General features: G+C 61.1%; 1 protein-coding gene across 7 annotated transcripts in view; it reads right to left on the bottom strand.

Annotated features, from left to right (window-relative positions):
• Window positions 1–904, bottom strand: part of LOC102748818 (sushi, nidogen and EGF-like domain-containing protein 1) — a 60,235-nt gene extending 59,331 nt beyond the window's left edge. For all 7 annotated transcript variants that reach the window (XM_081813237.1, XM_081813233.1, XM_081813235.1 and 4 more), the window contains exon 1: window positions 377–904. In XM_081813237.1, the coding sequence (XP_081669363.1) occupies window positions 377–589 (213 nt within the window). In that variant the 5' untranslated portion in view covers window positions 590–904. The remainder of the gene's footprint in view (window positions 1–376) is intronic.
• Window positions 905–20,392: the final 19,488 nt, after the last annotated feature.

Below are 20,392 nucleotides of genomic sequence, written 5' to 3'. Positions count from 1 at the left end.
GCACGTGGCTGCCGCCACACCGCTGTTCCCGAAAGAACCAGGACAGGGCCAGGACTCCCCCCACCGCGCTGGGGACCAGTCGCGGGGCAGACGCGGTCCGCGCACGCTGCCCAGGCTCCAGGCGGGTGAGACCCGGCCGGGGCGCGCCGCGCTCCCCTCGCCCAGGTGGCCCGGCTGCAGCTCGAACCCCACCCCCGCCCGCCTCTCCCGCGGGCCGCTGTCCGGCCTTGGCCGCCGGCGGGAGGAAGCGCTGTCCTCATTCCACCTCTGGCCGCCGCGGTGCCAAGTTGCTGGCGGCGGCGGCGGGAGTCGGGGCGGCGGGCAGCGGCGGGGCGCAGCGCCCTCCCCGGCGTCCCCGCAGCTCGAGGTTACTCACGTAGAGTCCGGAGTGCTCGGCGCCGAAGAACGGGAAGGGCACGGAGAGCGGCCGCAGCCCCGAGCCGCCGTCGTCCTGCTTGGGGGTGACAGCGTCGCCGCGCTCCGCGCCGAACGGGTAGAAGTCGGCGAGGGCCACCGCGCCGCGCACCCCGCGCACCCCGAGCCCCAGGGCCGCGGCCAAGAGCAGCGCCCAGGCGGCGGCGCGTTGCATCGCCGGGGATCTGCGGCCAGGACGCAGCAGAGCACAGAGGGGCGGGAGTGGGGACGGAGCGGGGGCGCAGCGGGGGCGCAGCGGGGACGGAGCGGGGACGCAGCGGGGACGGAGCGGGGACGCAGTGGGGGCGCAGCGAGGACGGAGCGGGGACGCAGCGGGGACCGAGGGCTTGGCGGCGCGTGCGGGGCTGGAGCCGGCGGGGGCGGGCGGGGTGCGAGGAGCGCGGCGCGCAGTCTGTGGGTTCCGCGCGCTCGGCCGGGCCGCGCTCGGGTCGCCGCTCCGCGAAGGAAGGCGCCGGGCGGGACCGCGCTCAGGGCCGGCCCCGCCCCAGCGGCCGCGATTTAAATATCCAGCCGGGCGGTCACCGGGCCTGGGCGGGGCCTGGGCGGGGTCATGCAAATAACACCACTCTTAAAGCGCCAGGCCCCGCGGGAGGGCCGGGGCGCTCAGGACGCGCCCGGCTGGGCCTGCGCTGGCGGGGAGGCGCGGCTCTCTGGTCCCAGGCTTTGGCGAGGTGAGCTCTTCGCGGACGAGCGCTTCGTCCTCCTCCTCCGTGGGTCCCCAGTCGCCAGACTAGGGCGGGCCCAGAGGAGGGGCCTTGCTCATACAGCAGTTCTAACACAGACCCTAAGACCTGCCTGAGATGTTGGGTCTGGGTCCTTGCCCTGCCAGGGGACCCGGTCATCCCCAGCAGTGTCGTCAGTCGGGGCCACTCGGCTTAACAGTGCCTGGATACCCTTGTGGAAGTGGCCAGAGGCCAGCCCCATGCAGCTCCGCAAGCTTTGAGCCTGTGGACACTTACTTGCTCCTGGCCCTGGGGGTGAGGCTCCCGTCTGGTTTTGTGAGGGCCCCTGGCCTGGGGGACTTCAGGGCATTAGACGAGGTATTTGCACCCTGCACAGCCACATCAGGAGAAATCCCTGGCGAGGTTTCCTGACAGGTTCAGGGTCCTAAGGGAACCTCACAGCAAGAGAATCTCCAGCAGACTCCTGGGTTAGGCGGCTGTCAGTGGGGGAAAACAAGTCCACGTGGGCTGGGGACAAGTGGATAGATGCTCCTGGGCCTGGTGGGTGGAGTCCACAATCCAGATTCCGTGTCCCCAACTCGTGGCCATCCCAGCTCTTCTCCCGCCTCTGGGACCACTGACCTCACACCTTGCTCAGGCTCAGTGCAGGGTCCTCCCCCATTCCCCCTGCTCTCAGAATCTGGTGTTGGGGGATATGTGACTGCGAGCCAAGCCTGGAGCTCCAAAAGACAACTGTGCACCCACCAAAGACAAGCAGAAAGAGCCAGCACTACCGCTGAGTTTCTGGGAGCTTTTATGTCTGGCTCTGTGTTTTTCTTTATGTCCTAAAATGTATTCAGTGAGCAAGTGTTGTTCTGCAGTTAGCCAGGAACATTAATGCAGTTTTGAAGAAATAGTGGACAAGTCCTCAGAGTGTGATGGTTTGACTCTGTGGGTTACAGGTGTAGGCTAGAATCGGGGCAGACTTGGGATTTAAGGAGGCAGCCACAGTTGGGGCCGACCTCACACTGGTACCCGCCCCCCCCAGAACAAGTTCCCCTGAAACTTCTCTCTAGTTCCACTGAACTCGGTTGCGAGAGGGCCAGCCCCGGGGCCAGGCTCCTGCCTTGGGGACCCTTGGGGACCCATGCAGGACAACTGCATGGTTCCAATGAAGGATAAGAAAGGTCAAGCCCTCCCATCTTTGGAGGATGAAAGTCAGAGATGATGACATCTGATGGCTGGGGCTGTGCTGGGAACAGAATCCCAAGTTCACACAGCTCTCGGCAAGAACCTGGGGAGGAAGGGCACGTTCCCACTTGCTCATGTTCGCTTAAACACACACATGCACTCACACTCTCACACACATGGACACAACACTCACACACCCACACTCAGTCACATGTGCTCACACACACTTGCTCACAGACACAACGCATGTGCACAGGCCCACGTGCGCCTCTTCAGCACCTTCTCCTGAGCACATGCGTCAGGAGAAGCTAGTCAAGGCCCGTTTCTGGGCTAGATTTGAGTCCACTTGGGGACTTGTAGGGAGCAGGGCTGCCCCAGAGCCCAGCATACCCATGGGCACACAGTGGTGCCCACTAGATGCACCCAGAAAGGGACTGTTTCTCCGGACATGGTGGGGGTGGTTGGTCTACACAAGTCCCAACCAGGCCGCTCAAGTGTGTCCCCGGGGCGGCTCTGTGAGGTGCTCAGGCCTAGGCCCCACCCCAGAGAGCAGGTGCTTGTGGGTCTAGGCTAGAGCCATCTACAGGCAGACCTTTGGGTCATGGCCCCCAACGAGGCCGTGCTTACTTGGGGCCCCTGCCTTGCTGCTTCTTTGCATCCTTCACCCTCGGCCAGTTTGTACCTGGTCTGGGAGACTGGGGGTTAACATGAGGCCCCGCCACTGTTGGGCATTACATTTCAAAAAAAAAAACAACCCCAAAACAAAACAAAAAAAACCCCCACACAACTCCACAGGCGAAAAAAGAGGGAAAAAATGTTGTTGTTTTTTTTTTTTCAGGTGCTAAAAATATTATCAGGAAATACTTTTCAGCAATGTGCCGTTTTAGGTTCCCCTCTGGACTCAAGGGCGCCTTTGTCTCTGCCACAGAAAGTCCACATTTATCAAAACCAAAATCGTTTTATCAAGCAGGCTCATGTTCCGCGGCCAGGAAATCTGAGCCTCCCCAACAGACCTGTGACATTTTAGTTTAGGGCCTGAGTATGTTTGCGTTTTCGATGGGGGTGCCCCAGAGCTGACCTTGGGATACCCTAGGACTTGGGGCTCCATTCAGGGCAAGGTGGGGAGTCTCCCTCCCCACAACGCACCTGGCCTGGTTGGCTGGTCCCTGTAGGGCTGGGATAGGGACCCTGAGCAGGGCTCTGAGTGGGGCAGAAGCGGCAAAGCCTGGCTGGCTGAACCTCCCAGAGCTCTCTCTCCAGGGGCAGCTGGCTGAGCATAATCTCCCCCGGAGCAGCTGATTCTTCCACGTACGTGAAACCAGCAGCCCCAGCCCCAGGTAACCCCCCTCCCACCTGCGCTGGGAACGAGGCTAGGAGGTTATAGGGCCCGGAAAGGCAGGTTGAGTCCATCTCGTGTGGACCTGGTTATTACACTGTGAGGCTGGATGGAGTCTTGGCACAGCTGTTCCACTGAGGCAGAGATGAGCACACCTGGCTCGGGGTGCACAGCACCCCTCACACGAAGGGACAGTCCTGGAGTCCTGGGCCCACTTGGCTTCTCCCCTAATGTGCGGCAAGGGGTGCCGCCTCCGTGGAGCCCCCACACAGCTGGACACCCAGGACGGGACTTCTGCTCTTGATCTTAGGGAAATGACCAGAATGGGGTTCAACATTTCCTTCCCGGGATGCTCACTGCTGCTTTATTTTATTAAAAAACAGAGAGGAATTAGAAACACTTTGAGCTGGAGAATTGGCAGGGAGAGGCCAAAAATGATTACAGGTGGGCTGAGGTTTGGCTCTCTCTTCCCTTCGGGTGACAAGACACACCTCGGACCGCCACAGGCAGCCTCATCCGTCTCCCCCGCCCCGCCCCCCCTCCTCCGGCCCACAGGGCAGACTCCACTTCCCGACTGTTCCACAGCCGCCAGGGACGGCCGCCACAGAAGGGCACTTAGGTGGCCCAGGCCTGTCCCTTTGCTGGGAGGTTTGGCAGCTGATGAAATCATGCTTCTGTGGCATTTTTAATGACATGGGAAGAGCCGAACGGTAAAACATCAACCAAGAGTCTTTAGAAAGAGTATCGGACGTAGCATCTGCAGCATAAACAGCACCCACAGCCATCGGCCTGCCCACGTGCCAGAAGAAGGAAATGCCCAGATTTTAGGATGGGTTATGGGTGGTGGTGGTTTTCTTTTTATACATTTTTTTTTTGTTAAAATTTTATTTGCAGTTATTTGAAAAATATTAATGTTTTAGAAACCTGAATATCAACGACCCTGGTTCCAGCTGGCCTCCTTGGTCCTGTGGCCCATTTCCTGCTCCAGCTGTGGCCCCGTGGAAGCCTCAGCCTCCCTCAAAGTCCAGGGCGCTGCGGGGGGCCAGGGCCTGTCCCCTCAGGGTGCTCCTTCACCCTCTCCTGCCTGGTCCATGCTGTGGAAACCACAGCCTTCCTTGGGCTCCCGGAGTGGCGCTTTCTCTACGGCTCTCCTGGTCCCCGCCTTCATTCACTCCCACCCCGCTGTGGGCGTGGGGCCAGTTCTCTGACGCCCGGGAAGGCTGTAGCTCCAGATGCCTGGCGATGCCTGGTGGTCCCCACCCACAGGGGCTCCAGGGTGATGGTGCCGCCCCCAAGTGCCGAGAGCTCATAATGGTGCCAGTCTGGGCAGTACCTCATAGAGGACTCACCATGCCCCTCTGGGGTGGAGTTGCCCCATTTTACAGGAAACTGAGACTAGAGAGCCTGTCCAGGACTGCACAGCTGCAGGGTGCGGAGCTAGGACTGGTCCAAGGCTGATGACCCCCAGACGGATGCTGGGGCTGCTGGGCCTCTTCCAGGCTGGAGGCCTCCACGCAGCGTGGCCAGGGAAGAAGCTGTGAGCCTTTCCCCTCCGATTCCAGGGAGGGCATGGGCAGCCGTCCAGCCCCAACCCCTGCACGCTCGGCCTGGCCCCCGCCCCAGGACCTCACCTCCAGGAGGGTGGGGTGGGTGGTATGTGTGAGGACAGGAGGATGCCCAGCAGAGCTCCAGCACCCCAGGCACTGGGCCTCACCTTGCTCGGTGCCCTTAGCCCATCTCCGTCCTCCAGCCAACAGGACGCTGGGCCTGTGGCCTCACTGACCACATGGACATGGGGCTTCTGGGCTTCACCTGACCTCTTGCTGACTGCCCTGTGGCCTTGGTCCAGAGCAAGGCCTTGTGGAGGCCCCGTCTCCTCCTCGTCTGTCAACAGGTGCCCCAGGGAGCTTCTGGAGGGACAGAGGTAGTGTAAGCGCGGTGCTTACAAAGCAAGAGAGGCCGTTGGGAGAGGAAAGCAAGTCACTCTGCCCAGTGTTAATGAGGGAATGAGTAAAAGCGCCAACAGGTGAACCCCACAGAGGCCCAAGATGGCTGCCTTGGTCTCCGCAGCAACCGGGGCTGGGTTCCCGCAGGGATTTTCCCAGAGTTTATAGGCTGGAAAAGTGGGATGCTCTGTCAGGGCTCTGACTTTCACAGGCCAGCGCTTCTCGTGGCCAGTGAGTCACGGGGACTTGCTTCTGAGTCACTTCCAACCACCTGCCACAGGGATGGGCCCGCAGTTCCTGCATACGGAAGGTCCCGCGGCCTCTGGACGGAGGGAAGTGGTGGCCGGGCCTTGCAGGACATTATGTTTTTGGCTCCGGTTGGTGGAAATATTTTCCACGTGTTTCCCCGTGTTTATAGAGCTGAGGGCATGGAATGCAGCCTGCGGCCACGGAAGCTGGCCGGACGGGGCCTGGCGACCAGGATCTGCCCAGATCCGTGCGTCCGAGCAGAAGCAGTGCCAGGCCGGGTGCGGGCTGGCGGGGGGGGGGCTCTCTGCAGTGGGGGGTGGGGGGCGCCTCAGAGGAGCGTCCTGGAGCAATGTCCCACGGGCCGGGGGGAGCTCTGTGCTCAGTGGAGTTGCAGGGCACCTGCCGACACAGGGTCCCTGGGGCAGGAGTGGTGGGCTCCGGGCTGTGAATGAACAGCCCGGGGCCTCTGTTCTCCTGGCGGGGGCTCTGCTGGCCCCGGCGGCTCTCGGCTGTGGTGGGCAGGCCACCCGGGGGCATTGGGCAGCAGGGCTCACTTTTTGGGCCGGGAGGCCTGGCTGAGGCAGGCTTGTTGCTGCCGAGACACCTCCTGGTCCAGCTGCTTCTTCAGACTGGCCACCTGGGGATGGGGCAGGAGCTCAGGTGGGGTGGGCAGACCCTGCGGCCAGGGCCCCCAGGCATGGGGTTGTGCGGAGCTCTGTGGCTCCTGAGGAGAGGGGGCGTGTGTGGGAGGGAAACATCGGGCAGGCGGACGGGCTCACTGGTTGCCAGAAAGGGACGCCACCCACATGTGCAGGTCCTGGGGACTGAGGCCATTGCGTGCCTGCAGGACAGACCGCCTTCCATTCAGGCCACGAAAGCACTCAGGATGATAAGGAAATACGTGCTCTTTGGCTTCTAAGTTTGGCACATGGGTCTCGGTGGGTTAGGGACACTAACTTGGGGGTGACACTGGGTGGTCACTTTACCTTTCTGGGTCTCAGTTCCCCCAGCTGTAAAATGAGGGTTTTGACCTGAGGGCTCCCAGGTGTCTGACGGCTCAGAGCCCAAGGGTCAGCTCCAGCAAGTGCGTGGGGGGAGGGCTGGGGGGGGAGGGCAGGGCAGGTCCATGCCCAAGGCCACTGTTCTCCCCTCCTGACTCTGAAGGACAGGTGCAGGGACCACCTCTGCTCCAACAGCCACGTGCCAGGCACTACTGGACACAGTGACCTCTGACCCAGGAACTGTCCCCACCACTCCCCTTAAGGACACAGAGAGGGTGATGACCTGGCCCAGGATCCTCGCTCTGCCCTTCAGTGAGCGGTGGGAGTGACCGGATGGAAGTGGAGAGTGGTCCTAGTTTCTGCTTGGCTGCACCGGGGGGTTCCGGTGGCTTCACAGCCCAACTCTTGCCCCAGCTCCTCGTGCCAAGTCCTTGTGCGGAGGTAGGGGTCTGCCCAGCAGGGGAAGAGGAGACGTCCCCACCCCACACAGGGGCAGCCCCTGGACTTGCCCACAGGCCTGCCTGACCCGGTGCTTCTCACACGTCTCCCTCTTCTGGTCCGTGCCTGGCTCATGAGGTCCCTCGACCGTGCTACCACCCCTATGGGGCCTCGGAGAGACCAGGAGAGGTCCATCAGCCCTGGGTCCTGGTTCCACCTCTGCCTGTGACTTGAGGTGTGACCCTGGTAGACCCCACTGTCGTCTGGGGCCGGGCAGTGTAGGAACGGTCCAGCCCGTCCTTCCCATCTGCGTAGGCACATTCGTGGGGGGTGTGTGTGGCACCCTTCTGAGACCCACACGCACCTGGACACTCCCTGCCCCTGGCCCACCCCCCAGCCCGGGGCGCAGGAAGCTCCACCAGCCCAGCTGACCTGCAGCTGTTGGTTCGGCCTCAGGGCCCTGTCCTCGTCCTGCTGCAGTCATTCCTTCTTGGCCCCTGGCCGGGCCGTGTCCCCTTCCTTCCTTAGCATCTCCTGCTCCATCTGCAAGAGCCCAGACAGCAGAACTTGCAGTAGTCTCCTGGTAGGGGTGTGGGGTCAGGCCAGCCACCACTCCAAGCACTTGGAGGGCTCTGGGTCCCCTGAGAGCAGGCTGGGGCTGGGGGAGGCCCTGCAGCCAGGGAGGCGACTGAAGGAGGAGCACAGGGTGGCCTGGCTCTGGCATCCCCCTGCCTCACGGAGCCTCGGTCCCCTGCACTCAGGCCCCCACAGCCAGCTCCCAGTCCCTGCCCACTCACAGACCCCCATCCCAGCAAGCCTGTGTGCCCACCATCTGTCTTCCTTGGAGCTGCAAGTTGCCCAAGCAGAGCCCCTTCTTGGTGACCCTCCCCACCACGCCAGTCACGGAGCAGGGGGTTAAATATCATGTGACCGAGGAAGCAAACATTTTCAACGGGAAGTCTGGTAGGGGCTCCTTTTGTCCCTTGTGGGTGATCCTTGCGGAGGAAGGAACTGCCGCCCCAGGTCATGACCTTGTGGGTGCTTGACAGGGATGGTCTCCTTTTGGAAGTCCCTGGGCCAGCGATGGGCCTGTCAGCAGCTGGGGCAGGATCAGAACCCAGGCCCTTCTCTGAACCAGGCTCCCTCCTCTGCCCTGCTATGCCCGCCCCATGGGTGCTGTGCGGGGCAGGGGCCCCGGCCTCCAGGCCAGCCCTCCGTTCTGTGTCTTCCTGGGGCTGGTCCCGCAGAGCCCGGAGCCGTGGTGGCCCTGTCTTGCCGGGGAAGTTATTCGGTCAGTGATAGGAGGACAGCGTTACAAAAATAAGGACTCCTTTCTTCTTCAGGGTGAGAAAAACAAAGAGTTCACTTCCACTGAAAAAGGAAGTCCTGTTTCTTTAAAAATCCAGCTACACTCCTGGAAGTGCATGTTAAAAAGAGAAGAGAAAAGTGAAATCCAAAATAAATAAACGGCCACATCCGGGTTTCCCCTCCTGAGACACCAATAAAGGGTTTATGGGTTTGGGGGCCCCTCACAGCTGACCTCCTGGAACTCATTAGCTGGTCCTCCCCTCCCCGACCTGTGCTGCGGGGGGGGCCCCCAGCTGGCTCTGCTGCCCTGGGCTGCGCCTCAGGGGCTGGGCCACTGCTCCCAGCAAAGGCCATGGAGGAGCAGCGTTCCCGGGACCAGAGGCGCTGGCCGACCCTCCTTCCTGGGAGGGCAGGTGGCTCTGCAGGGACTGGCTGGCCAGTGGCTTTCAGTGACTTCCTGACCTGCTGGCCTCTGTGCCTGCATCCCGCCCCCGATCCTGTTCCCAGGGCCTCTGCCCCCACTGCCACCCCACTGACCTGGCCACACCCCTCTGGAAAAGCCACTTATCCCCGGAGTCCATGTCAGCTGGACAGTGTGTGTCTGGTGGCTGGGGCCTGCCCCAGGACAGATGTCCATGCATGCTTGGGGACGCTCCCCTGGCGGTTCCAGGCCCAGCAGTGCCCTCGCCTGGTGGGGCCTCACTGCTCTCCTGCGGGCCGTGTTGGCCAGTCCTTGTCGGAGAGCGGCTGGAGGCCGAAGGCAGCCGTCACTCTCACGGGGACCTGGCTGCTCCTTGCTCTTTCCCGCTCCTTCTGTGGCCGGTGGCCTCCGTCTTCCAAAGTCTGTGAGCTCAGGGCACCCACCTCCTTGTCATTCATTCCATAGGCTACGACTCGGTGTGGTGAGGCCACGCCTGGGCTGTCTGGTCCCCTGGCCCCTCTGCCCTTGGGCCACAGTGCCCAGACGAATGTGCCCCACATAAAGCCGGTCTTTGCAGGTCTCGGTGAGCAGGGGATGCAGCGGCCGGCTCGGGGATCTCCCGGATCTGAGGCGGCCTCTGAGAGGCCCTGGCCGGACACTGCTGCCCGGGGCAGCCACGAGCGAGGAATGCCCTCCCTTCTGGGTCTGATCCCCTTTACACAGGTGAGCCCACATTGGCACACCTCTCCCACACCTTGCCGGGGCCAGCGCAGCGGTCGGAGGGGCTGCACCGTCCACAGACCCCTGTGCCCCTGCCTTGCCTGCTCCCCGCACACGGCTTCCGGCCCCTGCTCGAGGGGACAGACGATGAGGGTCTCTGCCCAGATGGGGTCCAGGCATGCTCCCTGAGGTTCTTGGTCACGGCCAGCCAGGCTGCCAGGGCGGCAGGACACATCCATATCCTCATCTCAGTGAAGCCTTGGGAAGACCGCCCTACTCTGGGGACCATGGCTGAGGCCCTCAGCAAGCCCCAACGCCAGGACTCCTGCTTTCTCACTTTGTGAATGGGGTCACTGAGCGGGAAGGGTCCGATGCCTCGGACACCAGGTCGTCGGCCCAGCAAAGGCCGACCCCAACCTCCCCTATTGCCTCCATATTCCCCGCTCTAGTCCCCATCCTGCCTGCCCCTGGAGGGGGCTGTGAGGGTGTCAGAACCCCAGGGCCCACAGCGTGGCTGGTACCCTCTGTGGCAGGCGGTGGGTGGGCCTGCCACACACCCCGGTCCCTGTTCCTGTTCCTGTTCCTGTGGGGCTGAGGCAGCCCCTCCAGGACAAGGGAGCTGCCTCTTGGGCGATGTGAGGGGGAGGCCCCGCTGCAAGGTGGGCAGCCGCGGGCTGGGCCCACAGAGCCCTAAGTGGGGGTGGGGCCTGGGTGACGTTCTGCCTGGTTCCAGGGACACCATTTCCTTTCTCTGGGCCCCAGGAAGATGCTCTGGCGACCCCCACCCCCAATTTCAACCCAAATAGCTCGCTTTGACCTGTTTCATACGTGGGGACCGGATCCACTCACAGCTGGGGACGGTGTGGCTGTCAGAATCCCTGGCCAGTGGGCCCCTGGGATGGGCCCGGCCCCTCGGCCTCGCTGCCGTTCCCTTTCCTTCTGCAGGTCTGCGGGCCGGCTCGCTGTCCTGCCTCCCCTTCACCACGGGTGCCTTCCTGGTCTCCCACCGTGTAGGCCTATGTGTACCGCACCTGTTACCCTGGTGCAGTCAGCAGGGCCCTGACCCGGGGCCGTTTCCGACACGGACAGCAGAACCGGGGGCTCCAGAGGTAGGCAGCGTGTCAGGCCGCAGAGCTCCCTGCAGCACTGTGGCGGCTCAGATGCCGGGGCAAAGCCGGGGCGATTTGCTATGACCCGCGGAGAGCGCAGGTGGGGTGTCACCACGAGGGACGGGGGTGCGGAGGGTCACCCTCCAGCGTCAGGGCGGCCCTGGGCTTGGAGAGGGGTGCGCAGCCGCAGAGCGGGCGCTTTCCCAATCGGCAGGTGCCTGTGCCTCGCCTCCCGCCGCCGGCCTGGCCTGGACCCCCTCGGACGCTCCCTTTCCCCGCCCCCTTCCCCGCCCCTTCCCCCGCCCCCTGGAGCCGCGGGCCCGCCCACCAGCCCCGCGCCCCGCGCCCCGCGCCCCGCGCGCGCAGCCCCGCGAGCTCCCCCTGCAGGCGGGCCCGCTCGTGCGCGGCGTCCGCTCCTGCGGGGCGCGCCTCCCTGCGCTCTGCGCCCCGCCACCGCTGCGGCTGCCGAGCGCTCGGGGGGCCGGGCCCCCAGGCTCTGCTCATTCTCTCCCCCTGAGCTGCGCGTCCACAGCCGACCCTCTGTCGTGGGGGCGCTTACTGCGGAGAGGCCTCGGGCTCTGACTCGCTCCCGCCTCAGTTTCCCCGTGTGTCTGGGTGGCTCCAGGTGTGAACCCCTGCCTCGGGCATCTCCCAGAGCCTCCCTTCAGGCCGCCAAGGGACCGATGATTCCCTAAAGGGAATGCCCCGCCCTCTGGGGCCCCTCACCTGCGGCAAGGGCTCCCGGCATCTGCGCTGCAGGCGGGCGACCTGCTCCTCCAGCAGCTTCCCTCTCTGGGCCAGGCCCTGGCCGTGCCTTCTGCTCTCATCCAGGGCCCTGTGCAGCGCATCCAGTTGCTCCTAGGGAGAAGAAGGAGAGGGTGTCTTGGAAACACGGCTCCCTGGGAAGGAGAAGCCCAGGGCGTCGGCTTGGGCCCTGCTGCAGGTCGCTGGGAAGAGGCAAGAGCAGGCCAAGTACAACCTGCAGCCATCAGGCAGTTTCGGATGGAACCACGGTGGGGAGGGGGCTGGGGTGCAGGACTTGCTGCAAGGCTCCACTTGGCAGGATCTCTGCTGTGGTCAGAGCGGCCTCAGAGGACACACCTGGCATTGCTCGCCTGCTTCCAGCCGTTGGAACGAACATGAGAGTCCTCCCGAGCCCATGGAGCCTGTTGAGCTGAGCCCCTGTGCCCCCCTCTCCCCGCCTTCTGCCTCTGAGATCTACCACCACGTGCCCCCTGGCCTCGGCCCTTCTGACCCTGCTGTGTGCCCAGGAGCGTCCGGCCCAGGACACCGTCCCCTGCCCCACAGACGCCAACGGCCCAGGCACCCGGGAAGGCCCACAGCCCTTTCTCCTCCCTCCATCCACTCACACACCCCTGCCCCATCCTTGGCCCTTCTGCCTCAGCCCGCCCAAACTGTCACCATTTCCTTGGGCACCTGCGACACCCCCACCTTTCTGTCTCCGTACAGGCTCCACAGGGTGGCCCGAGCACACACGTCGGTCTGTATGTGGGGAGGGCACGCTCTGTACCGCACCTGTTACCCTGGTGCAGTCAGCAGGGCCCTGACCCGGGGCCATTTCCGACATGGACAGCAGAACCGGGGGCTCCAGAGGTAGGCAGCGTGTCAGGCCACAGAGCTCCCTGCAGCACTGTGGCGGCTCAGATGCCGGGGCAAAGCCGGGGCGACTTGCTATGACCCGCGGTGCCTCCCCAAGAAGAGCGCAGGTGGGGTGTCACCGCCTCCCCATGGCCCTCAGGATGAAAACTATCTAGGGAACGTGGCTGCCCCTTCAAACCCACTGCCCTGCTCACTCTCGAATGACAGCCTCTTGCTGCTCCTTGCCTGGAGCACCGCCCGATGTCCTCTCAGCCCGGGGCCCCGCTGCGCTGGCTTCCCCGCAGTGATGCTTGGCCTTCTTTTGGCCATCCTCCCTGCTCTGCTGCTGCTGTCACCCCTGCTCTGAGCTTTCCCCAGGAGGACAGCGCCTGTTGTGTGTCCTGGGCCCTGGAGCGGGCGCACGGTGGGCCTGGAGAGGTCCCATGAGCAGACAGGCACGAACAAGCCTACAGGAGTCACCTGGGGAACTCGCCTGTGACGCCACATGGCTTTGTAAGACCAGGCCAGTCTCCGGGTATTGAAGCTTTCCGAGTGTTTCGCAGGGGAAGTGGCCAGTGCCTCTTGTACCTTGGACTCTGGAAACTCAGGGGTCACACCCGCTGGTGCTTCGATGGCTAAGCGGGAAGGCAGAGGTGTGGCGCTAAGGGGAGTCCTGTGGTTTTCTACAGGGGAGCCGGTGGTCGCTTGGGCTCAAGGGGGCGAGAAGTGGAAGAACATGACTTGGACTTTAGAGACAGCCTGGAGGGGCCGTGTGGGGGCTGAGGAGCAGGCGGTGTGCCAAGGACTCCCAGGCCTCTACTGCTGGGGTGGTCCAGGACCCACTTACCAATCTGGGAAGGTGGGCAGGGGGGAGCATTTGGGGGTGGAGGTTCAGAGTTCAGTCTTGAGGGGTTCTGCCTAGGAGTCACTGGATGTGGGGGGCAGTGTCACGGAACCAGGTGGCTCTGGAGGCCCAGGGCACTGAGGGCCAGGGGAGGGGAGGCTGACGTGGTGAGAGGCCAGAGGGGAGAGAACAGGTCCCGGGTCAAGTGGATGTTAGAGCAGAGGGGGGAGGAGGAAATGGCGGCCTAGGGAGGACCAGAGGGCTGGCAGAAATCAGGAGGGAGAGGTTAATCCCCTCGATGGAATGCCCCCAAATGTCGGGCAGACACAGACCCAAAGGGGACCCTTTGGATGGGACCAAATGTTGCTGATGACCTTTGCACGTGCACGTGCGCGCGTGCGTGTGTGTCTGTGTGAGGGTGGAGGGAAGGGCGGCTCTTCCCAGAAGTCTGGCTGGGGGAGGGGAGACAGGGCCAGCAGGGGGGCGGTGGGGGGCTGCAAGAGGTGCTTGTTTAGGAAGAGGGACAGCAGGCGCGGAGCTGGAGAGGAAAGCCAGAAGGCACAGGGACCCCCTGATGAGCCTTGCAGGTACCAGCCCTCAAGTCACAGGTGCCCGTCTGGGCCGGCGAACGCAGCATTCACAGCCGTGTGTCTGGGGGGCCTTCCCTCCCGTCCCTCATCGGTCGTCCCAAATGCTGGCGCGACCGTAGCCCTGCTCGTGGAGGAGGCGGATTCAGAGGAGGCAGGAGAGTGACCCCTGGCAGAGGGGGGCAGTGGGCTGAGCCTGGACGTACTTCCTTTTGTCTGATGCTTTAGTGCTTCAGAAATGGACAGTGGGGAGGTCAGTGCTTGTGCCTAAAACGGCAAGGTTTCAGCCTTCCCTGAAAGTTTGGAAACTACCATTTTCTGTTTGTGCACATTTCCAGGAGAAAAGCAGAGGTTTCCTTCAAATATGGCTTAAATATTTCATGGTATTTTAAAGAGGCCCGAACCACTTATGTGAAGCATTATGCTCCTCTTGTAATGACTCAACTTTTATGGAATTAAAATTAACCGTAATAATTGAATGGTGCACCCTTTATGAACATTGCCTGCTGCGCCACTGATCTGGTGTCGCTGTGGTTCTGAGTCCTGGTGCCGTACGAGATGTGAGCTAGGCCAGCGAGCCTCGTAAACCCATGTTCAGTCTGAGGGTCCAGGTAGCCGCAGGAAAATGGGAACTGCAGCCCCATGCAGGGTCCTGCCCTCTGGGAGCCCTTGGGCCAGTCCCAGGAGAGCCCAGCACCAGGCAGCGCTCAGATGTAAGGGGGACTCGGTCCCCTGGACCAGGGAGCCCAGGGTCTGGTGCCGGACACCTCTGGACTCTGCCCAGTCTGCCTGCCGGTTTGTCCATCCTTGTCCCAGCCCCTCCTGCTTTGACCATACCAGCCTTATCATCAGCTTTACTATTGTTTTTCAAAATTTCCATTAAAAATCTCAAACATACACTCTTCTCCATAAACTTTGCGATTAGCGTGCCCTGTTTCCCTCCAATCATACCGTAAAAAAATAGACAAAACCAAACCAAACAAGCAAACAACCAACCAACAACCTACAAACCAGGAACATATACACAGATCCATCCAGAAGCTGATCGAAAGATCCCAACTGCCCCAGAGCCTCACCCTCTCACCAGTAAAACTAGAGGTAGCAACAGAAAGAGACACAACTGATGACTTTGAATTGTCCACATGAAAATAAAGAGCCATAGTTCCAAAAAAAAAAAAAAAAGAGACACAAACATGTCATCGTTCTTTTAAATAACCCTTGCATTAAGAAGGTAAAAGGGAAACTCCCAGAAAACTGGTAAAAAGAAAAAGAATTCATGTCAGAAATCCATGGCACGCACACCAAACCACAGGTGGGGAAAACAGGACAACACGAAATGCTCTGTTGAGAGACAAAGCCTGCACGTAAATCCGTCACTTACTAAGTTTAAGAAATGAGGAAAATCACAACAACAACAATATTAATATAAGCCAAAATGAATCACTGTAGGTAAAAAAAAATGAGAAAAGAGATAAAAAGACCAATAAAACAGACGAACTGTTGGCGGGTCGAATTAAGAGAAACGAACAGAAATCTCCAACACCACGAAACAGATGTGGCCACAGAGAGATCCGATAGAACCTCGGTGTAAGAGAGTTCCAACTCCAGGTAGAACTCCAATGTAAATAAAATGTGAAACAAACAACATGTGCGGGGCCTCGGCGATGCATTTAAAATTAGGAGCCGGAAGGCCAGCAGATGGCAAAGGTCGGAGGAGGCGGGGGAGGGAGCGACTATTGTCAAGGGGACGGAGGTGCGGGCCAGTCCTGCACAACCTTCCAGGGCGGCTGAGCTGGGCTGGGCAGTGTCCTGCAGACGACAGAAAAGGATGGAAAGCCCACCAGTCCACTGTATGAAGAGAAAATAATCGGAACACCGAAACTCTGAGGAATTTGATGCCCTGCAGGGCACGGGGCATCGCATCCAGCCGGGTGGACCCTGCCCACCTGTGTGGCCTGCCTTGCCCAGTCTGCCAGCCCAGGAGCTTCTGGAACCGGACTGACGCTCAGCTGGGGCCCTGGGAGGAGGGTTCTGGAGAAGAGGACGGGCGGGTGCAGAGCCGCGGGGTGGCTCTGGCCCGTTTGGTTGGCGCCACGAGGACCCCTCTTGCCCCTCTGATGGGAGGAACCCCCACCCCCGGCTGCCTCTCCCGGGGGTGTGTGTGGGCCCGCGCCCCCCACTTGCCCGGAGGCCACCAGCTGCCTGCAGGACCCCCACGTGCAGTGTGGGGCACGTGTCCTGATGCTCTGGGCCCCGTTCTGCATTGTTGATCTACTGAATTCCCAGGGTAGCCCTGGAAACGGGGAGGGATTTGCTCTCAAACAAGAATCTTACTGTTTGCATAGCACAGCCTACCATTTAATTAGAAAAATATGTTTTTAATTAACTTTCTCTTGACAAACACATTGGCTTATGTGAAACGGGGGAAAACCCGGTCCGTGAAAGTGAAAGCAGCCCTGTCAGACGCGGACCTCACTCTAGCACACCCTGGCGGCCTGGCCTGCTGACCTGCTGAGGGCGGCGGGGGCAGGGAGTGCGGCCGCGGGGCCTGAGCCCCTCGCCCCCTGCACACACTGCTGCTTGGATCTGCTGTTCGTCAAAAGGGCCTGGGGCCTCCGGGCCTCCGGTGGGTCTGAATCCCCCTCCCAGGTGCCCACCTCAATGGCCAACAGGTTACAAAAATTGGGAAAAACCTCCCTCAGGGTTGGAGACCAGAGACTTTGGAGGTTCCCATGAGATGGAGGCAGACGGAACCAACTGGTCTAAAAATAGGAGAATTACCAGAATTCTAGGAACAACTTGACATGATGCTGATAGATTTTAGCACCGACACTTCACTGAAAAATTGAGTCAATTCTTAAGGAGAAAAATGAACACGGATAGAGAAGATCTGAACAACATCCGAGCCCTCTGCACGCATGTGAGGAAGCCTTGCATGGGAACCTGCCAGAACCCTAGGGACGCTGACGCAGAGCCGGACTGGAGGGGAGGCCTCCAAGGCCCCCAGTCCCCTGGCAGGCAAGTGCCGGAGAAGAGGAGCTCGGGACGTCCCCCACCACAGCCGGCCGTGCCCCCCCGAGAACGGGGCCTTCACCCTCCTGGTCCCTGGAACAGGAAAGTTCTGGGACCGCTCGGTGCTGCCTCCTCCTCGGCCCCACAAGCTCCCCACAGCCCCTGGGGGCTCCCCTTTCTGTCTTTCAGTGTCAGCCCGAAATATCTGGACAGGGACAGGTGAAGTCCCAGGTGGGTCCTCCCCACTCCTGACTTTGAACCACACCCCCTTATTTTTTTTTTTTTTAAAGATTTTATTTATTTGACAGAGAGAAACACAGTGAGAGAGGGAACACAAGCAGGGGGAGGGGGAGAGGGAGAAGCAGGCTCCCCGCGGAGCAGGGAGCCCGATGCGGGGCTCGATCCCACGACCCTGGGATCATGACCTGAGCCGAAGGCAGACGCTTAATGACTGAGCCACCCAGGCACCCCCAGGCCCCCTTCTTTGAAGCCAGGCAGAGGGAAAACATCTCGACGGTAGCAATCAACTGTGGTTCAAGAGACAAAGTCAATCTGAGGGACGGATCTTAGGGTCTTGAATGAAAAGAGAACGGAGTTATTGCAAGAAATGGGAACAGGTGTCCGAAGATGTGTACTGACCGTCTCAAGAAGGGGACGCCAAGGGGGGAGCCAGAGTAGGAACAGTCGAGATGAAAACCAAAAGGACCGACCCAGGGCGGGGATTAGATTAGACAGCAGTCAGATCAGCTAACCTGGACGAAGACCCTAAGTTCTCTGGGACACGGGCGGGGAGCCAGGGACAAGAGGGTGATAGCAGCAAGGAGGACAAGGCCCGGAGAGCAGGGCTGCGCTGCAGTGAATTTTGGGACAAAAAGAATGGGAAGGGGGAGAAGCAATGTTTTTTAAGTGGAAATCACTTGCATCAGCTGAAGACAGATTTGATTCTGCAGAGAGGGCTCCATAGGCACAGGATAAAATGACGGAGGAAGCAAGTCAATGTTTTGGCACATTTTTGAATTTCAGAGATAAACGGGCCTTCTGGCTTCCACTCTGGAGGGAGCGATCCAAACAGCCCACAGCACACTTACCTTTCTTGAACTCATCGGAGGATGAGGCCACAGTGCAAACAACAAAAGACATCGAAGTAGAAACAGACCCCTCCCAGAGAAATGGGCTGCGAGCCTCATTCACCCGTGTCCCCCGCACAGGGGAGCGCCTGCTGATGTGCGGGGCTGGCTGCCGCGCCAGGTGTGGTAGGCCCCTGGGTCCTGCGGCCCCAAGATTACCTGTGAGCACGTTAGATGACGTCGCGGATGGGATCAGGGCTCCTACTCAGTTGGCTCTGAATCAACCAGAGGGGAGATTATCCCGGTGGGCATGACTGGCCCCAGGAGCCCCGCGGGCTGGTGGCGGGGAGCAGGGGGGCTTGGGTGTGAGGGTCCTGCTGCCACTGCCGTGATGTGAGAGCCCACGGGAAGGCCCAGGCCAGGGGCCGGAGACGCCTCTGGAAGCCACTCGGTCCTCAGCTGGGAGGCGGGCTGCCAGGAGCCTGCGGGGGCTTCTGCCAAGAGCCTCAGGTGAGGATGCAGCCCGGCCCGCCCGGGGGTGCCCCACGCAGGGCTCCTGGCCTGCAGGACTGGGAGCTCACAGACAGGCTACGCCATCAGTCTGTGGTGGCTGGAGCAGGGTAAAGGAATACAGTGTGGGCTGCCGTGAGTAGAAAGCCCTTGGGGTCTGCGGACGGGAGGCGGGGTTCAAGTTCAGGGGCAGGCCCTTCACGGACCCCCACCGGGCCCTTAGAAGGAAGGTGGAGGCAGGGCAGGGCCCCAGCGGAGAGACAGCTCCTTCAGCCTCCAGACGCAGGTGCAGAAGCCTAGGGGCTGCGAGGACAGCCCCCCCACCCCCGGGCACAGTGCAGCGAGGCATTTGCTGTCAACACTCCCCGCCCCCAGGAAAGGGAAGGGGGCGCAAGTAACCCTAAAATAAAGGATGGAATGGAAGTCATGAGGAAGCATTAAATCAGCAAGTATCCTATCAGCAATCAAAGAAAACCAGAGCACGGAAATTACCCCAAAACTTGTAAGTGGGATAAATTCCCTTGGAAAAGGCAGAGACTCCAGGGCGGGCTCAGAGCCAAGGCCAGGCTGTGGAAATGACTGGAAACATACAGGGCGGGGGCGCAGAGTGAAGATGTGGGGAGGGGCGGGGGGGGGCCTGCTGGTGGTGGGTGCAGCAGAACTCCAGACAAATGGCATTCAGCGGCACTCGGTCCTCTAGGTGCCAAGAGTCAGAGCGGCCGAGAAACATAAAATTCTGAAGAACATGCCGTGGAAATCTATAAACCCAAGACTCTTAGAAATAAATGAGGTGTTGTCCCCCCAAATTGTAATGGCAAAATTCAGCACATTGCTCCTAGCTTTGATGAACTCAGGAAACAGATCCAATGTGGAGTATTTGGTTGACATTTGTAAAGGTTGACTTAATAAGATGTATTTGAACATGCATAACGTGCAAACAGAAAACGTTATTTTCAAGTGTGCACGGAACACATGCATGTGAACACAGCCCCAGCCCCCCTGCCCCGGTTTCTTGGACCCCCACGTCTCCTGGGTGTCTCACCAGTCCGGCCACAAGCCCGGCCAGGCCCCTGGGCCTCGCCACTGCCTCTCCCAGCCTTCCCCAGTGGTGGTGGCCAGAAGGCCTTTGAAACTCGGGACCCCAGGCGTCCTCACAGATGTCCAGGCTGGGTCTCAGTCCCAGCCTCCCAAGCTCCCCACGCTTTCTCTGTGGGTCCGGCTCTGCTCCCCGCCCCGGCCCCACATGAGGCCCCTCCTCACAGGCTCTGGGCCCCACGTGGACGGAGGGCTCTGAGAGCCACCAGGCTCCAGGCTGAGCCCTGCACAGAGTGAGTGTGTGCTGGCCTGGCCTCTGCACCTGCCCTCTGAGCCCTCTGACTGGCAGACTGCCTCTGGGGCCCCGAGGGCCGCCCAGCCCACGGCTCCTGCACCCTGCAAGGCCACCTCTCCTTACAGGACACCGGCAGGGCTGCCGGGCCTCTGTGTCGGTGGGGCTGAGATGGCCTGTCCTGCCCTCAGGTCCCGTTCAGTCCCTCTGCTCTGCTGCTCCCATCAGCATCATCTTTCCAGGGTGGGGCCAGGGACCCTGAATCCCTGAGATCCCTCTGCGGAGCCTGTGTTCCCTCATCTTGTGTGCTGGTCGCCATGCCTCCAAGGGCCTCAAAGAGCTTTCTGGAAATGGTAGCCTGGCAGCTTCAACTTCCCAGACCCAGCTGCTCCCCAGCCCAGTCCTGCTGAGGTTGCTTTGACTTGCGGCCTCGGGTGGGGTGCAGGGCTCCCCTGTCCAGCCAGGCCTCCTCCACTCCCAACCCAGCTTCCTCACTTGAAAGCAGGGGACCCAAGGCCACCTTCACAGCACAAAGCCCATATATGGGACATTTACCCAAATTCATCCTGTGTAACCTCCTTCTGAGTCTGAGTGACACAGTAAGCCGATCCTGTAGCCACGTAAATGTGC

The sequence above is a fragment of the Leptonychotes weddellii genome, chromosome 3, assembly GCF_054177405.1.
Source record: "Leptonychotes weddellii isolate Sample4059 chromosome 3, ASM5417740v2, whole genome shotgun sequence".
Classification (NCBI taxonomy): domain Eukaryota; kingdom Metazoa; phylum Chordata; class Mammalia; order Carnivora; family Phocidae; genus Leptonychotes; species Leptonychotes weddellii.
This window is presented reverse-complemented; position numbering and strand designations above follow the sequence as displayed.